An 18,439-nucleotide genomic window follows, 5' to 3' on the forward strand; every position below is an offset into this window, starting at 1 on the left:
GTATGTAAGTACCATATTTGTTTCAAGCCCTCAGGTAATAGTGTTTGTATTTCCTTTTTTTAAATACAGTAAATAGTGTTAAATGTAAGGTTCGTGATACACTTTTTGTTGTTAACATAATTAGTCCTACTAAGTATAGGAAATAAATTGGCATGACTGACATTTTTGAATATAACCTTTCCTACAACAACGAAAAAGGGGAGTTGAAAATATTTTACAAAAAATGTCATTCGATTAAACTGAAGACATGTCATCTTAAAATTAACCTACAATAGCCTCAAAGTTATGGGATCGACAACAAAAAATTCGCTACTCCATAACTAAAAATCTTCATCTATGATGATTATGTTCTTCTAGGATTTTAATATACTCCTCAAGGGCTTTCATGTTCAAAGGGGATCTTTCACCGCAAAAATCAGTGTCAAAATACTTCACACCAATTTCAACTACCCTTTGCATGCAATTTTCATTTGTAACATTTTTAAACATTATTTGTTTCTTTATTTCCCTTTACTTATGTACATATTTTTTAGTCACTTCTTCACATTTGTTCCATGTCATGCTTATTTAGTTTTCTTTTACAACAATTGCAACTTTTTTGTGTTATTATTATTTAGTTTTAGTTTTTTTCTCCCTTTGTACCAACTTTGCTTTGTGCCTTTGTTTTCCATTTCGCATTCAAGCAGTACCACCAGTGTCAGGCGTGCACGTGAATTTCAATGTCATCCAAGCAATCAGGGCAGCAACCTTCTGCCCTTAGGATTTGTTGCAGTTGGCACTTTTAGTTGAAGTTTGAGCATCAATTAAATCTTGGCAATTGCTGCAGTTTATACTTTTTTTCTACTGGCTATTTGGTAGTAGTTGTTTTTTTTTTGCTGTTGCCATTGTTAGCGTGTAAGTAACTAGGCTTCCATTGTCAGTGTTTTGTAATGGGACATGATGATGACAAAATTTTTTAACGCTTCATTACCAGCTACTGATATATGATTAATGGAATGAATGCTTTAATTGCATAGTTTGGAAGCGAATACATGCAAGGGGCAGCAGGTTATCAGAATGTTTGTTATTGTGTGCCCAGAAGTTTAAACAAAGTAACAAACAACAACATAGAGTTAAACGTAAACTTATATTGTAATTTAGAAAGAATATTGCAATTTTCGGAATTAAGAAAGAAAATTAAAAAAAGAAAAAAATAAATAATATATGTCTAGAAAGTCTATTGAGAAGTCGTGCAGAATTCTACCTCGATCTAGGGAAACAAGTCATAGAGATGGTATTCCCCAGATATAAGCCGTAGAGGCCTTGTATCGATAGTAGACCTACAAAAGGAATTTTCTATCAATAGAAGGTGTAGAGTAGGCTTAGAGAATGAACATTTTAGAAAAGGTTTCTATAAGTGGTGTGCCTAAAATTATATTCTATCAATAGAAGACCTTGAGAAGGCATTATATCAATAGTAGGAGTAGATAAAAACTTCTATTAATAAAAAGTTTTGAGAAAAAACTAAAGAAGGTTATCGATAGGATAAATAATAAGAAGTTTTTTCTACCTTAATTTATAAATGAGTGTGTTAGTGACTGACTGACAGCTTGAGTGTGGGTTGTTGTTGGTGTGTAAGTTTGAGATAAGGCTGGGTTTTTGGATATTCGTACTAGAAAAATACTAAAATGTACTAAATATGGTACCCTTTGAATTAGGCAAACGGGAAGGGCTAGAATTCTGAAATTTGGAATGTGGGTCACTGATGGAAAGATATAAAGATGTGCAAAAGGGTTTTCTAATTGTATATATTAGGTTGCAAATAGAAATAATCGAAGTTTTTAGCAGTCGTAACATCGCCCATAAAATTGTTTTAAACCTTTTACACAAAGCTGGATTCAAAAAGAAGTTCGGTGTTTGGGCGCCAAAAAATAGGATGGATTGAATTTCCATTTGCGAAACCTTGGCCATACGGAATGAGATAGACCCATTTCTTAAACGTTTGGTGACTGGTGATGAGAAATGGATCACATACGATAAGCCTGTGCGAAAACGATCGTGGTGGTTGAATATCATGGTTGAAATCCATTATTTTTTTTTGGCAGATGGCTGTACTGATAGATATTTCGTAAAGTATCGATCAAACAATTTCAGATTTATGCTCATTTCGCAGTAAAAATTGTTTTCTGTTTTTTCTTTGGCGCATTCAAGCCAAGCGGCTAAAATTGTGAATGGTTTTTATGGTTCCGATTCTGTAACAGCAAATTATGCACAATTTTGGTTTCGTAGATTCTGTTAGAAATCGCACTGGTAGGCCGGTCGTCGAAAATGTCGATAAAATCGGAGAAATGATCAGAGAAACTTCGGGAGTTTGGTTGGGAAGTTTTTATGCAACCGCCATACAGTCCGGACTTGGCACCAAGCGATTATCATTTTTTTCTTGCATTGCAAAATTTCTGTAATGATAAACCAGTGAGTAGAGCAGTATAGTCGGACCGGGCCGACCATACGATACCCTACACAACTACGACGGGACTCTATCTTTTTGTGGATTATTATTCCAAGCCTGAGCCCGATTAGAAGTCAACAGCACCTCTTCCTTACACTGACACATTTTCCGAATATTACTAATATTCAGTATAGCTCTTCTATACTTGTCCAGATTCCGTTGGTTGTGTTGTGATGATCGGATTTCAATTGTGGCCTACAGATCGACTCGAAAAAAAAACACAACAAAAGTAAGTTTCCGGTTCGCTTGATCCCAAAATTATTATCTGACCCTCACCGAAAATGATAGGCGTTATCCCTGACCATAGCTAGAACCACACGGAACATTTCAAATCGATCAGCGCTATATTTCCGCCCTCCAGTGTGGTAATGTGTTACTAAATAATATCTGAATACGTAAGCACCTGCAAATATTTACGTGTAACTCCAACATCCGAGTACATACGACAATATAATTGGAATCAATTTAAAGGCCAACCACTCCTCTTGGATATACTATCAACTTCTCGGGTATATGTCCTTCAGGGGTAAATATATGCGTTAAAGAATACACATTTTGTAATTTTTCACACAAAAGTCAGAGTCCATTTGACCCCTCTAAATATTGACCAATCTTTATCAAAACAGGCATGCTTATTTTTTGGCCCGATCCCCTTTTACATGTAAAATGTTGGCCATAATTGCGCCCTTTGGAGCGATAAAAAAATCAGACAAAAATAAAGTTGTTGCTCCATTTCATCACCTCAATGTTAACGGATCTTTACCAAAAACAATAGGGGTCTTCATTGGCCAGAACACATCCTACATGCAATTTCGTGAAGATTGGTCCATGACTGTGTCCTGTATCGTGTTTACTAATTATAATGGACGGACGGATACACATGTGTAGATCGACTCAGCTAGTCGAGACCAATATTTCGCGGCGTTACAAACACTTGGGGCTGCACACAGCTATAATACACTGACAACATAGTTGTGTAGGGTATAAAAATTGGTATCTTTTTTGCAAATAGAGAGCAAGTCTTCTATAAGAGAGGCATTATGAAATTACCTTTAAAATGTTTTGCCCAAATCGGAGTTCTATAGTTCATATAACAATAATGGAATTATTTTTCCCCAACCTAATATTTCTTTCTAACTTAGTTCAAGTTCGAAAATGGGGAATATCGGTTCACTCCTTCTGGTTCCTTCCCTACAAAATGATATATTAATTTGATAATATCATACGAACGGACAATCGTCTAGATCAATTATAGAATCTATTGCTCCACTTCTTCTGGTACATCTGCCACAAATGGTCAAAATAAATCCAATATGGGATGGAATGTCCGATTTGAATCAAGTTTTGCGCAACCTATTATCTTTACCAAGTCTAGATCAAGCCCGAAGGTGCGACCCATCGGCCCTCTCTTTCTTGTAACAAGTTTTTGAGCCGAATTGGCTCTAATTTGATCGTTCAGGTTCTCATGGGGTTTCAAATCTAACTCCCTAAAAAATTACTATGTCTAACAATTGACTTATATTGCAAATTCCAAGCAAAAAGGTTTCCTATCTTCTGAAAATTATGAATATGGAACTTAAAAAGACTGGAAATGGAATGAGATCTGTATATGAACATTTTCTGCAAGAATGTACGATATTTTACTTTTCTACGATAGGACTGAGACCTTCAAAATACTTCAAAAAACCCTTGAAACCAATCTAGAGCGCAGATATATAAAAATAAAATTATCTGGGGCATTATCTTGACCGCAGATGATCATGGACCTATTTCAAACCCCAATAATTTGAAATGTCAAATTGTCCTCACTATAAAGATAAATCCTTCTATATATCGAAATAGAAAGGAACTAAATGTAGTCGCAACTTTTTTTGTCTAGATCGACATATCATATTTCTCCGATCAAGAATATATTTTTTATGGGATCTTTGATGGTATAATTAGCTTTGAATAAAATATACTATTAAGCCCACATCTCAGAGACTAAAGAGTTCTGTTGGACTTTAAAAATGCCTTTAAAACTATATCTATTGAGAGTCCATAGAAAATTTACTTTTACTCAAAATACCACTAATATTTTTAAAACCTAAAATCAATTGGAACCATTTTTTTCTTAAATATGGTTTTCAAGATTTAAAATCAGGTCTGTGATCGAATATGTTTCACAGAAGATATCTGGATGAATCATAGAAACTCATTAAATTTGAAAATCTGCATAATATTTACCGATTAAATCGCGTATCCTTTACACATACCACATTTTTAAGGTTTCGAATACATTTGTACAAAAATTTCGCAATTAAATTATTGCTCATAATTATCTGAGCAACTCTCGCACCCAAAAGCAATAAATTTGTTAACATGGAAAAAAATTGAAATACAATAACGTTATTCGAATGCATTGAATAGAATACAAATTTCGTTCATTATTTTGGACCGGTGAGTGATAATTCTATGCCAAAATTTTTTGAACAAAACAAATCTTCTTTTGAGCAACAACAAAAGATGAATGACTTTTTGAAGACTTGACACTTTGTGTGGACAAAATAATGAGGTATTAATATTTTGTCATTTTTGGATTTTGGTTCCAGAATGAAAGAAACTTTCATTACAACAAATGAACGACGTATATCTTCTTTCAGAGACTTTTGGAATATTTATTACTTCATAAATTATATTTTGACAATAGGTGCTGCAATTAATCGTAAAAAGCATGAATGAGCTGAATTTTAAGGTTGTAGCTAAAACAAAAAAAAAAAAAAAAATGAAATGAAAAATGCATTGTTATTATTTTGGAAATAATAATAATGAATTGTGGTTTAATAAACTCTAAGATATTAGCATTTTCGGATGTTCTTTTGTGAGAATAAATCGAAATTTCACATATCTATAATTATATAGTAATGTAAAGTTCTGCGAAATTATAAAAAAATCATGTTGATAATTTTATTTGTTGTGTATCTATGATGTGGTTGTCTACTGTAGCATTAAGTATTTTAGTTATAAAATTTAAAGCATACTTTTAGGCTTTTTTTATTAAAATATATTTACATAGACTTAAAGTTACAGTGGAAATAAGTAATATTTTTCACTGAAATAATGGGCACGTTTCCCAAAAAAAAAAAAAAATATTTCGATCAGGACCAAATTAGCTTCATTTCAGAACATTCAAGAATTATACATTAATCAAAGAATTATACTTTTTGAGTTCCCGACAGAGCAATTAATTAATTTAAAATTAATATCGGTCCTTAATATATGAGTACAGGCGGATACCGTTGGTAGACTGTGTCTTGCCTGCGGACAAACAATAAGTATAAAGAGAATCCAAATCTTCAGAGGAATTTGAGATCGGAATCAAAAGCGTGCGAAGTAAATAAAGTAACAAAGCACAAATGACGATGGGAAACAAAATTTCCCAAAAAGTAGAACGATTCAACATGGGACGACAAAGTAAGCTGCATTTCTACAAAGTTTAGACATTACGACAAATCAATGGTAAAAACGTCTTTTCCGAATTTTTTAAAATTAAATCGATCGGGATGCTTATATATAGACTATGACATTGTAAATTTGCTGCTTATTGGTTGGATACTACAGGCAGTCTGGTTGGAAATCACGGCTAAGAACCTCAATATACCGAATATTAAGCAGGACTATTTAAAAATATGGACCTATATTGAAAATTTTCTGAAAGCTTCAAAATACGGAAAATGTGGCGAAACCTTTCTATGGTATGACTACTTTGTATCAGAAATACTTCTGTAGTGCAATTTAAAAGGAAAAAAGTATGGAAGTCTTTGAATTTGTGTGTCAGGAAAAAGTTTGAGGGATATTGGAAAATTGTTTTCGAGGGATTCGATTATTGGTTTTCGAGCTGGAAAGAAGTAAAATTCGGGAATAATTATAAAATTAAAAAAGAAAAAAAAACGGATAAAACCAGAAGCTAAAATATAATACATTCAAATCAATTTGAATGTTACGGATAATGCGGAATTTATAAGGATTTTGTTTTGGAAATATTCTCAACTGCTAATAAAATCAATAACAACATTGATTCCTAAGGTCTTGGATCATTACGAAATTTGTATACCCTTTACCACACTGTGGTACAAGGTATTATTTCTTTGTGCATATGTTTGTAACAGGCAAAAGGAAACGAGATAGACCTATGGTTCCTTTTGAGAATATGCATAGAATCAATTTCTGATTCGATTTATGCATGTCCGTCTGTCGTCCATGTTAAATTGAGAACAAAGTGCAGGTCGCATTTATTATCCGAATCAGATGAATTTTGACACAGATCATTTATTTGGCTCAGGGACGAACCCTATTGAAATTGGGAAAAATCGGTTCGGAGTTAGATATAGCTCCAATATATATTTTCGTCCGATTTTTAGCAAATGGTTCACAAAAGAGTCAAATTAAGGCGGATTGGCACGAAATTTTGCACAACGTACTGATGCTAGGATAGACTAACGTGTGTCAAGGTTTATTGAAATCGGTTCAGATTTTGATATAGATCCCATATATATTATCGCTCGATTTAAAGCAAATGGTGCATCAAAGAGTCAAATTTAGGTCGATTGGCACGAAATTTTGCACCACGTACTGAAGTTAGGATGGACTAACGTGTGCCAACTTTTATTGAAATCGGTTCAGATTTAGATATAGCTCCCATATATATGTTCTTCCGATTTTTCGCAAATGGTGCACCAACGATTTAAAGCGTGACCGATTAAATGGGTCTGGATTAACCGTTATATGGGGGCTACCCAAAAAATTGGACCTATATTAATAACTTTTAGTGGAGACATTTGGTACGTGTGCCGATAAAGTTCATCTTCGGACCTGCAGACAAGAGACAACTTTATGCAAAATTTTGGCGATCTATCTCAATGCGTTTAGACGCTAGAGTGATTACAACAGAAAGACGGACCTGCATAAGTCGTCGTAGAATTTTACGCTGATGGTTCTTCAAAAATTCAAGGTCCGTAAGAATGTATTTCATGAATATAGCCAAAGTTGTAAAAGGTATCATATAGTCAGCCCCGTCCGACTTTACTACTTTCCTTACTGGTTTCCCATTGAAATATTGCCAAATTTTATAATAAGAGACCATCTAGCGTTTTTCTGATGGAAATGGGCATGAATTTTAGTGAATAATAGCGCCTTGGTTGAAACGTACCCTATTCATATTCACAGTAATCGTAATACTCACAATTTAATTAATATTATTAGGAACATTTTTATTGAAACAGCTGATCAACAAGCGCTTGTCGATGCAGGTAGGGAGGGAAAACCGACGAATCTCAAACACCTAAGGTTCAAAGACATCCTTCATACTATCATTGATAACACCCCCAAGCCCTGAGCACGGTAGCATCAATCAGAAGAAATAAAGTATGGTGAGGATCGTTACAATGGGCCTAAAAAATAAAATGTTCTGGATATATTATTTAAGTCACTGGGGTAGAAAGATACGATTACCACTTTCAAAACAACGAAAATGGCGCAGGATCCTAATATGGGAGCACTGACTTATAAATTTTCTAAATCGATTTTTTTAAATCTCTGAGAAACCACAATGGCAAGTACGGTTAGAAAATTATATGGAGGCTTATACTTATTTGGATTTGTATTGAACATTTTTCAGAAAGAACCTCCAAGAACCCCTCCAGTTAAACCCATTTTGTTAGAAAATTTCGGTTTATACCCTCAAAACAGCCAACATGTGACGAGACCTGATGGAATAAACGTGAAATTGAGGCATCACTCGTTTTACAGCCCGGTGTTCAAAACCTATGTATTGGTGGAGTTTCTATAGGAGTGGAACAAGTTATTCGTTGATTGGTTTTAGTGCATGAAAATTTGTATAAATCATGCTGGAGAATTCATTTTGTTTTGTCGTTTTTTTATTTAATAACATTATTCAACAAACGCACTTATATACATAGCGATATTTTTATTTAATAACAAGTTCCATCATTGCTGTTTCCCTCCGCTTTTATCAATGAAATCCTCTTCCTGTTTGAACTACTTTCAAAAATGTGCCATTAAATTCCTTGAAGGTGAAGGCAAACAAAAATTATACAAAAACAGATCATTAAATACCATAGCCCAAAATGTGTGTATGTATGTTGGCTGGTCTGTAAGCCATGAACTTTGCAATTCGTCGAAATAAAAGTTCAAATTGCTGCCATGAATTGCAATTTCAAGTTTCATTTTGTGACAATAACTAGGGTATCGGATTTTCAGTTGGACCAGTTTCAGACATGATTTTGATTCTTTGGCAGAAGTGCAAGAAAAAAAACCAAAAAACCGGTAACAAATGTAAACAAAACTCAATCACATGTTGTGGAATATTGAAAAAAATCGTTTATGTGATAACATCAATTATTTGAGATTTTTAATGGATACATCTATACAAGCGTAGATTTTTATAACCTTCACAACTATGTTGTCAGGGTATTATAGCGCCAAGAGTTTGTAACGCTGCGAAATATTGGTCCTAGAACCACTTTTAGGTATACCGATCGTCATATCTCGACTAGCTGAGTCGATCTAGACATGTGTGTCCCTCCGTCTGTTCATTATAAATCTTCACAAAATTTTGCATGTAGGGCGAGTTTTGGTAACCCGAGTTTAGTAACCCATTAACATTAGAGGGCAGAAATATAGCGCTGATCGCTTTAAAATTTTCCAAGAGGTTCCAGTTATTGTTAAGGACAACGCCTATAATTTTCGGTGTTGAACACATAATAAATTTGGGATGAAGTGGACGGAAAACTCAGTTTAGGGAAGAGATGCTGTTGACCTCTAATCGGTCAGGAGGGTGCAAATATCACGAAATATTGCCCAGGCCCGAAATAAACATCCGCAGAAAGTAAGAGTTACGTGATAGTTGTGTAGGGTATCCTGTGGTCGACCCCGTCCGACTATGCTGCTCCGCTCACTGGTTTTAAAATATGTTTGTAAATAATTATTATAGGCATGGATTTTTGAAAAAATATTTTGTAACAATTATTGTATTATATATTTTTTTAACAATTATTATAGGTGTGGATTTTTTAAATTTATTTTTTATATATATTATGGTCGTGGATTTTTAAAAGTATTTTTTTAAACATAAAATGTTCAAGGATTTTTTAAAAATATTTTTCATAAATATGTAATTGTCGTGGATTTTTATACCCTACACAACTATGTTGTCAGGGTATTATAGCTTTTTTTAAAAATATATACATGTGCCCATGATTTTGAAAGTGGTATAAGTCATATTTTTTTTGTTTCGAGATATTTAGAGTTTTGCATTTTAAAGGATTAAAAAATATCCTTGCATTATGGATTATGATTTTGCGACATTAAAGTAGTCCCAACAAACAAGTATTTATTATGATTGTGAAATTTATTGCCATTTTTAAAAGAAAATGTGGTTTTGAAAGGTTTAAATGACTTGTACCACTTTCAAAATTAACTGCATGTCTTTATAAATCACTTATACAAAAAATTAAACAATTTTGTTAGTAATATTTCCGTATATTCTAGATCTTCCTTTTTTAGGTGAGAGGTCTAATACTTTGAATTCGGAGTTGTCATCCAAGGAAGTTTTATAAAACATCTTATATGGGGAAGTTTTTAGAAATCTGATCCATTGTATTTTTAACCAAGGCACAGCTTCTCCATTGATGTTATTTCTATTATTCCTTGATTCTTTTAGTTGTTTTGTAGAAATAAAATCTTTTCGATCCTTTTTGATACCGAAAATGGGGTTCTAATCATACATGATTCTATTAAATTATAATAATGCTCAGGGACGTATAAATAATTAGATTTTTTAATTTTAGTTTCTATTAAACCAAAATCCCGATCATTTGGCAAGAAAGAATGGCCGGATACCATAAATTTATGATCAATAGTTTCAACATTATTATCAGATGACTGATAATAATTTCCACAATGAAAATGCTAAAATGTATGTATGGGGCGATTGTTTCATCCCATACATACATTTTAGCATTTTCATTGTGGAAATTATGAAACCCTAAATCGTATACATACATGTTGCGCTTATAGTAAGCTACCGAAACAGAAAGTTTTGGATAAGGAAGCGCTTTTTGTAGGTCAAATGCAAATCCGTAAATTTCTTTCGGGTTATCTTTTGTTTTTTGTATGTCATCTTTTAAACTTTTCTAGCCTGTTCGGCACTTTTAAGATGTGAATCATGAATTTCCATAAGATGCTACTTTTCGTCCTCATTACTGCATGATTCAATTTTTAGTTTTATCGAATCACACTTTTGGCACGTGTCTTTACGAGGAGTATGAAAATTTAGGTTGAACTCAATATTAAATATTTTTCTATAAGTCCACTCCTTTACACATGATGTATTATTTTCATCACATTTTTCCACATATACCCCATAAATTTTTGAATATCTAAGTCAGCACTTAGAAACTTTCGACCTGAAGTGTGACGTAATCTCGTGTAATGGCTCTCACATGCTGGAAAACTCTGAACATGATCTCTCCTTCATCTGTTTTTCTAGATGAACTAGCCATTTTGCCATGACCATCCATTCCAGGTGTTTCAGAATTTAAATCACGACTTAATCTTCCGTTAGATATTTTGAAAGTATCCAAAAAAATGTTTTGCAAACAGAAACTTCCGAACTTAAAATTACATATAGATGAAACTTAAGACTCCATTTTATTAATTGTTTTGTAATCAAACCACACAGAAACAGATTCTGTTTTTCAAAATTTGCTAATTTTCAAAAATAATCTAAATTAGTTTTACTGTCTTCGTATCCAATTCCATTTAAACACTTTTTGGAACAAAGACAATCTTTATTTTCGAAAAGTGTAGCACTCACGTGCTTAGAGTTTTTTGTTTCATATTCCTCTCCACTATTTCTCTTCAGTTTTCTTATATTTTGAGCATAATCCTGTGGATTGCGTGTCCTCTTTCTTGATTTCATTTTGCGCTCTTCCATTTGTATGGGTTCTGCATCTGATTCATCAGAAGACGATATCATTCTTATTTGTTTAAATTTCTTGCGAGAACTACTTCCATTTATTCGCCGTAAAATGTCTACAATTAACTTTAAATAGTAGATTTTTACATTAAAAGTTTTACTTCATCCTACCTGAACCACTATCTGAAGACATGACAAAATTACTTTGTGAACACACTGACTTATACCACTATAAAAACCAACAATATTTGTATTTCAGTTAACAACTAAAAAATAAATGCATTTTAATGACTTAATTTGCATGGAATGCTGCTACTTTCTTCAGAGTAGATTTCTAAAATTTTTGACTTATATCACATTCAAAATCATGGGCACACATATTATGGTCGTGGATTTAGTTTAAACATATTTTTTCTTGAATTAGTATAAGCGTGAATGTTTTAAAAAATATATTTCTGAAGATTTAATTTGGGCTTGGATTTTTAACAAAGTTTTTAAATGAATTGGTATATATATGTAGTTTATTTTTGTTAAAATAATTATTCATTAATTATTATAGGCGTGTATTTTTTTAAATATTTTTTTAAGGATTCTTATTGTCTTGGATGTTTTCTATATATTGGTACCTCAATTATTATTGGCGTGAATCTTTTACAAATATTTTTTAAAAATTATTTAATTTTGGAATTTTTATTTTTTTTATTATTTATTATAAATCCCAACTTTCCATCCCTGGGCATACGCTGTAATTCTCTACGCTTCTTTTGATTTATTTATCTATTTGTTTATTTATGGTTTGGCAGTTATTGTCTTAGACCCCGTTTGTTTATTGAATGTTGGCTGGACGATGTTACATTACCGGGCCTATTGTGACTTTTTTCCGTTAACTTAAATAAATAAAAGAAACGCTCGATTGACGAATACGTGTCCAGTTGCCTTCCCATAGATTCTGACATAAAATAATATTTAATTACTTTAGAATTGTTTTGTTGTTCTTATTTTTTTGTTTTAATGTGAAAACATTATTGTTTTCATTAGAACAAAACAATATTTGTTTAAGGGCGGCGGAAGTCTAATTGATTTATTGTTGTAGATGTTTTTCTTTCTTCTTTTTTTTCAACTTCGCAGCTGTTTTTGCAGGTTCTAAAACGTCTATATGATGACGATCTGTCATCATCTGTTGACATTTCAGAGATGTTGTAAACAAAAAAATAAATAAATGAAAGATTTTAATGTTCATTTCTTCTAAGAATTTAAAAAAAAAAAATACAAAAATAATTAAATAATAATAAAAACAGCATTTTGCTTAGATTTTATTGATGTTTTTTGTATAATTACAGTTTTTGTACTTCTTGGTAGTTAAGGTCACTAGGTTCTAATGAAATATTGTATCTAATTGATTTTTATTGACTAGAGCTGTTCCTGTTAGATGCTATCGAAATTTAGAAATAATAATAGCGCTGAAGAATTGAGAACAAAATATAATTACTAAATTTTACTAACGGATTATTAGAGAAGAGATAAAAAATATACATGTATGTATAAGTATTTTAAAAACGTTTTTGTGAGGTAATAAACATTTATTTATCGTACATAATATTTTGCGTATTTGAAATTAAAATTCTAACTCCAGTACCTTTTTAATAGAAAAGCTAGTATAAGGGAGACATGTAGAAATCGCTATCAGTGTACAAAATAATTCGACAAGTTCGGGTACAGAAATATAGTAAATATCTCAAAATTAAATGTCAATACTTCAAATTCAACACAACAGCCAATTGGCATTCCTGTTTACCATTTGCACTCGGCCAAATTTCTCGAGTAAAAAGTTTACAAAGAGAATGCTATTTTATTTGGTGTTCTCTTAAATTTATTTCAAAGTTTTACTAGTTTTGTGGTAAATACTCGCAAAACTTGTAAAATTAATAGATTCTTACAAGGAGCAATGGGTTATTGTCATGGATTGTCAGTTTTGTCCAAGTTCCCAAACGGCTTTGGTCATGGATGGACAAACTTCTTCTTAACCTCCACGATATGGTAGAGTGTACTATATATTAAATTTGTCATTTCGTTTGTGACACCTCGAATAAACTCATAAAAAATGCTATGTCGAACGATCTATGTTCGTCTGTATTTTAAAATCACGATAGAGATTGAAAGGTTTATGAAAGATCCATGAAATTGTTAATTGGTATTAAAAATGTCGCACCACGTGTTGATATACCGCCCATATTGCGGTTCCGTAACATATTCTGTATTTTGGAGGTTCTAGGCGAAATGACTTTAGTATTTTGGGTTGTTAGTGGTGCATTTTTCGGTGTAGCGACCATATTAATGAACATTCTGATTTTAATTATTTCGAGAGTCTTGGGATTATTTCCTATTTATTTTGCTGTAATTGTATTTCAGTTTCTCTCATGATAGGTCCATGTTTTGACATAGCCCTCATATAAACGTCCCGTCCCATTTTCGGTATTTTGAAGGTATTACCAACATTCTCCCACCGAAGTGGCTGTAATATGGTATTCCATGCTCTTGGAGAGTTCAAAAGATCTTTACAGCAAAATTACAATATATGTTCATGGTTTTTTTAGGCTCCGGCCCACTTTTAGCATTTTCCCATCTAAGAGACTGTGTACCTTGGGATTCCGGGATCCTAATTAGTAGAAAGATTATTTGCAAACATTTATCAATATAGGTCCATATTTTTCAATTGACTCCCTACAGAGGTTCCATTTTACACCTCAGTTCCCATGTTTGTTCGATTGATACGAAATTTAGCATAGCGTACTAAAATGGCTCTACAATGAATATAGCACCTATATATATTTTGTTCTTAATCTGAACCGATACCAATCGGCCATATTTTAGGTCTTGGAACACCACTTACTTAAAATCGGATAAAAATACATATGGCAGCTATACTTTCATCAGTACGTCTTACAAAATTTTTTGACAATAGGCTAAGTTCTGCGTCTTTGGTGCACAATTTTCTAAAAATCGGACTTAAATATAAATGGTATCTATATCTTAATCTGAACCGATTTACGGAGAAAATGTGCCTCATCGAAATATTGGTTTTAGGTCCCATGTTTCTTTGGACCATTTCAGAAAAATTGGAGTCGATTTACAAATGTCCGTCCGTCTGTCTGGCGCGTTGGCTGGGGCACACGATAACTCTCCAAGGGAGTAATTCATCCAAACTTTGCACATCTTAATATTTCTTCGAAACATAATTCAAGTTCGAAGATGGGGAATATCGGTCCACTCCACCTGGCAACTCCCCCACAAAATGATCAAAACTGTGCAAAAAATAATTTTATAATATCATGCGAACGGACTATCCGATTTGAACCAAATTTTGTACAACCTATTATCTGTACCAAGTCTAGATCAAGTAAAAAGATGGGATCCATTGGTCTACATCTTCTGGTACCACCCCCACAAAGGGTCAAAATTTTCTATATTTATAAATCCCATATTAGGAGAAAGTTATGTCCGATTTGAATCAAACTTTGCACAATCTATTATATAAAAAAATTTTTTATTTTAAAATTTTTGGGTTTTTATAAGTTTTAACTAATAGGTACATATGTAACCTTTAAAATAAATATACATATGACATACTTTAAGCATGATATACATATTTTATTACTGTTTTAATGGAGGAAGTTTTAATGTTTTAATGAACAAAGCTTAGTATTTTTGAACGGCATGGTTTTTTACAGTGTTTATGTTCAAATATATATGTATTGTATTCGTATATATCAGAAATTCATTTATTTATTAAAAATATATATAAAAATATTCGAAAATTAAAAAATAAAATTTATTAAAACATAAAATGACTTAAAAACAAAAATTTATATGGTGAAAAATACAGCTAATTCCGTAATCTTATTAGCCCATTTGAAATTTTTGAGAAATCGAAGCCAAAAGTTAAAAACTCCGTTTTTTAATGGAGTTTACTGGGTATGTTCAAAGGTGCCCACCTGTGGTATTTTACGGAAATTTATAATAACTTTATTTTGTAGAAAATATATATGAAAGAAAATACATTAGTTATGTTTGAAATAATTGCTGCGCCCTTACAACCAAAAGAATAAAAGTTTACAATGACACTGCGAAAACATGGTCACCCATGCACAATTTGTCGACAACTGAAGAAGCTAGCCGAAGTGGTTTACGCAGATAGAGAACAAGATTGCCCGGTAGTACAAAATGAAAAATATCGCTGTTGCAAACATAAATTTACTTTGAAAAATTTTCATCTCGGGCCGGGCCGCCCCCTGCCTACGTCCCTGATGGGAGCTATATCTAAATCTGAAGCGATTTTTCCCAATTTCAATAGGGTTCGTCCTTGGTACAAACAAATGAGCTGGGCCAAATTTCATCCAATTAGGATGATAAATGCGACCTGTACTTTCTTTACAATTTAACGTGGACAGACGGACGGACGGACATGCATAGATCGATTATTTTTGCCTGTTACAAACATATCCACAAAGACATTATACCCTGTACCACAGTGTGGTGAAGGGTATAATAACAACCATTTAGAGACGAGAGTTTTATATATTTAATACAATTACTTCTATATGCATAAAATATTTGCTTTTGGTATTAAATGTTTATATTTTGATTAGTCAGTGTTGGAATTATAACTGCAATTATGGCACTACAATGATTCTGAATCATTTCTTTAAATTTCATGGACTTTGGTCCAAATATATATCAGTCATCGACGTATAGTATTTGATTAGGTTTGCGTCTATTGCTAAATACAATCCCATTAAATAATTAAAAAGTTTGTATACATTTTAATTAATAACACCCTTTTCTAATTGCAATCACTCAAAAGTTCAACATCTTATAAACACGAACCACATCATACATAGTTGTAATAAACGGTGACTAAACAGACTTGTAAAATAAGTCTCTGGATGATTACATTCCTTCTGATATTAATTAAATATGTCTGAATATGCTTAACTGATTAGGAAAGTTCGATCTAATTGTCGTTTGAAAATTTAAGCGATCGACTCTTAAGAAATATTATTTAAAAATCCACTCCTAATAGATCCTTTCAAAAACTATACTCCACGCCTCATATCTCCATAAATTCTTCTGAAACGTTTCTTAAAAAATAACACTTTTTAGGTCCATAAATTGTTGAAAAACGATCACAATTTTTTAACGGAATTTTTTTTATTGTAATATGCAAAATTAAAAATTGTTTCTCTTATACGAAAAAAAAACACAAATAAAAATCCCCTTTTTGCTGAATTATCTGCGGCTACGTGAGCTCTGCTCAGCGCATAAATATATACAAATATACCTTAGGAGACTCGCTGTTGTTGCTGGACCAACCAACAAAAACCAAAGCTCATCGCTCAGCTTTGTTGTTACCCCAAAACAATATTAGAGCTTTCGGCCATAATTACTGTTGCTGGATTTTGTTGTGGCTGCTAATAATTTTTTAGGTTTTAAATATTAGGCAATGTTGAACGTCGAAGACAGATCTAAATCTCGGCTCAATGCGAACGGTTGTTAATATCGGAAATTAACGGGCAAAAAATTGGAAAAAAATAAAAAAACAAGAAAAAGGATTAAATAACTGTGATATTTGTGATTTTTAAGAAAATTCACAATATTAATATTTGGAAATTAATAACAAAATTGAAAATATATTTCAAAAAATAATATTAAAATGTGGAAAATTGCATTGTGTTTAGTTGCATTCCAAGTGATCTTGGCCCAGGAAGCTGGTGAAATTCGTAAGTTTTGTTTGACTTGTTTTTTGAGATGAGATTAAAGAAAAATAATGGAAATGTTGTTAATAGAACTTATTATAAAAATGTGTATTTACTCAATACACTAACAAAAAATATCAAAGAACACTTCAATTTATTTTTGTATTAATAAGCCTGCTTTGAAAAAATATTAATATTAAAAAAGAGTTCCAACTATATGCCGCTATCACTTCAAAATCTATTTTTAAAGGGTTCTATTTTTATAATCACGTTGTTTGAGATAATTTTTTTTTTTTGAGAATTATGAAACATAATAAAATTTCGTACATATGCTTATAATAATATTGACGCTTATAAGTATGGACATTTCTTCAAAAAATTTAAAAACCCACGACTTTTAGGTTCAATAAATTCTTCAAAAATCCATTCCTCATGGATCTGAAAAATTTTCAAACATTTTTTAAAAAATCCAATCTTTATGAATTTGAAAATTCTTTAAACAATCCACGCCTTATGGCTGAATAAGCTCTTCAAAAAAGCCTTTAAAAATCCACGCATAAATCCTTCAAAACAAAACCTTTAAAAATCCACGCATAAATTCTTCAAAAAACAAAAACTTTTAAAAATCCACGCATAAATTCTTCAAAAAGAAACCTTTAAAAATCCACGCCTTATGGCTGCATAAATATTCTTTAAAAATCCACGCCTTATGGCTGCATAAATATTCTTTAAAAATCCACGCCTTATGGCTGCATAAATAAAAATCCACGCCTTATGGCTGCATAAATAAAAATCCACGCCTTATGGCTGCATAAATATTCTTTAAAAATCCACGCCTTATGGCTGCATAAATATTCTTTAAAAATCCACGCCTTATGGCTGCATAAATATTCTTTAAAAATCCACGCCTTATGGCTGCATAAATAAAAATCCACGCCTTATGGCTGCATAAATAAAAATCCACGCCTTATGGCTGCATAAATATTCTTTAAAAATCCACGCCTTATGGCTGCATAAATATTCTTTAAAAATCCACGCCTTATGGCTGCATAAATCTTCTTTAAAAATCCACGCCTTATGGCTGCATAAATCTTCTTTAAAAATCCACGCCTTATGGCTGCATAAATATTCTTTAAAAATCCACGCCTTATGGCTGCATAAATATTCTTTAAAAATCCACGCCTTAGGCTGCATAAATATTCTTTAAAAATCCACGCCTTA

At 32.2% G+C, this 18,439-nt stretch overlaps 1 protein-coding gene across 1 annotated transcript in view; it reads right to left on the reverse strand.

Moving 5' to 3' along the window:
* LOC133324894 (circadian clock-controlled protein daywake-like) overlaps positions 1-11,525 on the reverse strand; it is a 29,554-nt gene extending 18,029 nt beyond the window's left edge. The window contains exon 1 of the mRNA XM_061533719.1: positions 11,364-11,525. Coding sequence (XP_061389703.1) covers positions 11,364-11,525 — 162 coding nt within the window. The remainder of the gene's footprint in view (positions 1-11,363) is intronic.
* Between the last annotated feature and the right edge of the window lie 6,914 nt (positions 11,526-18,439).

Source organism: Musca vetustissima, unplaced genomic scaffold (assembly GCF_032173495.1).
Source record: "Musca vetustissima isolate MV318-11 ecotype Yass unplaced genomic scaffold, APGP_CSIRO_Mvet_v1 utg16475, whole genome shotgun sequence".
Taxonomy (NCBI): domain Eukaryota; kingdom Metazoa; phylum Arthropoda; class Insecta; order Diptera; family Muscidae; genus Musca; species Musca vetustissima.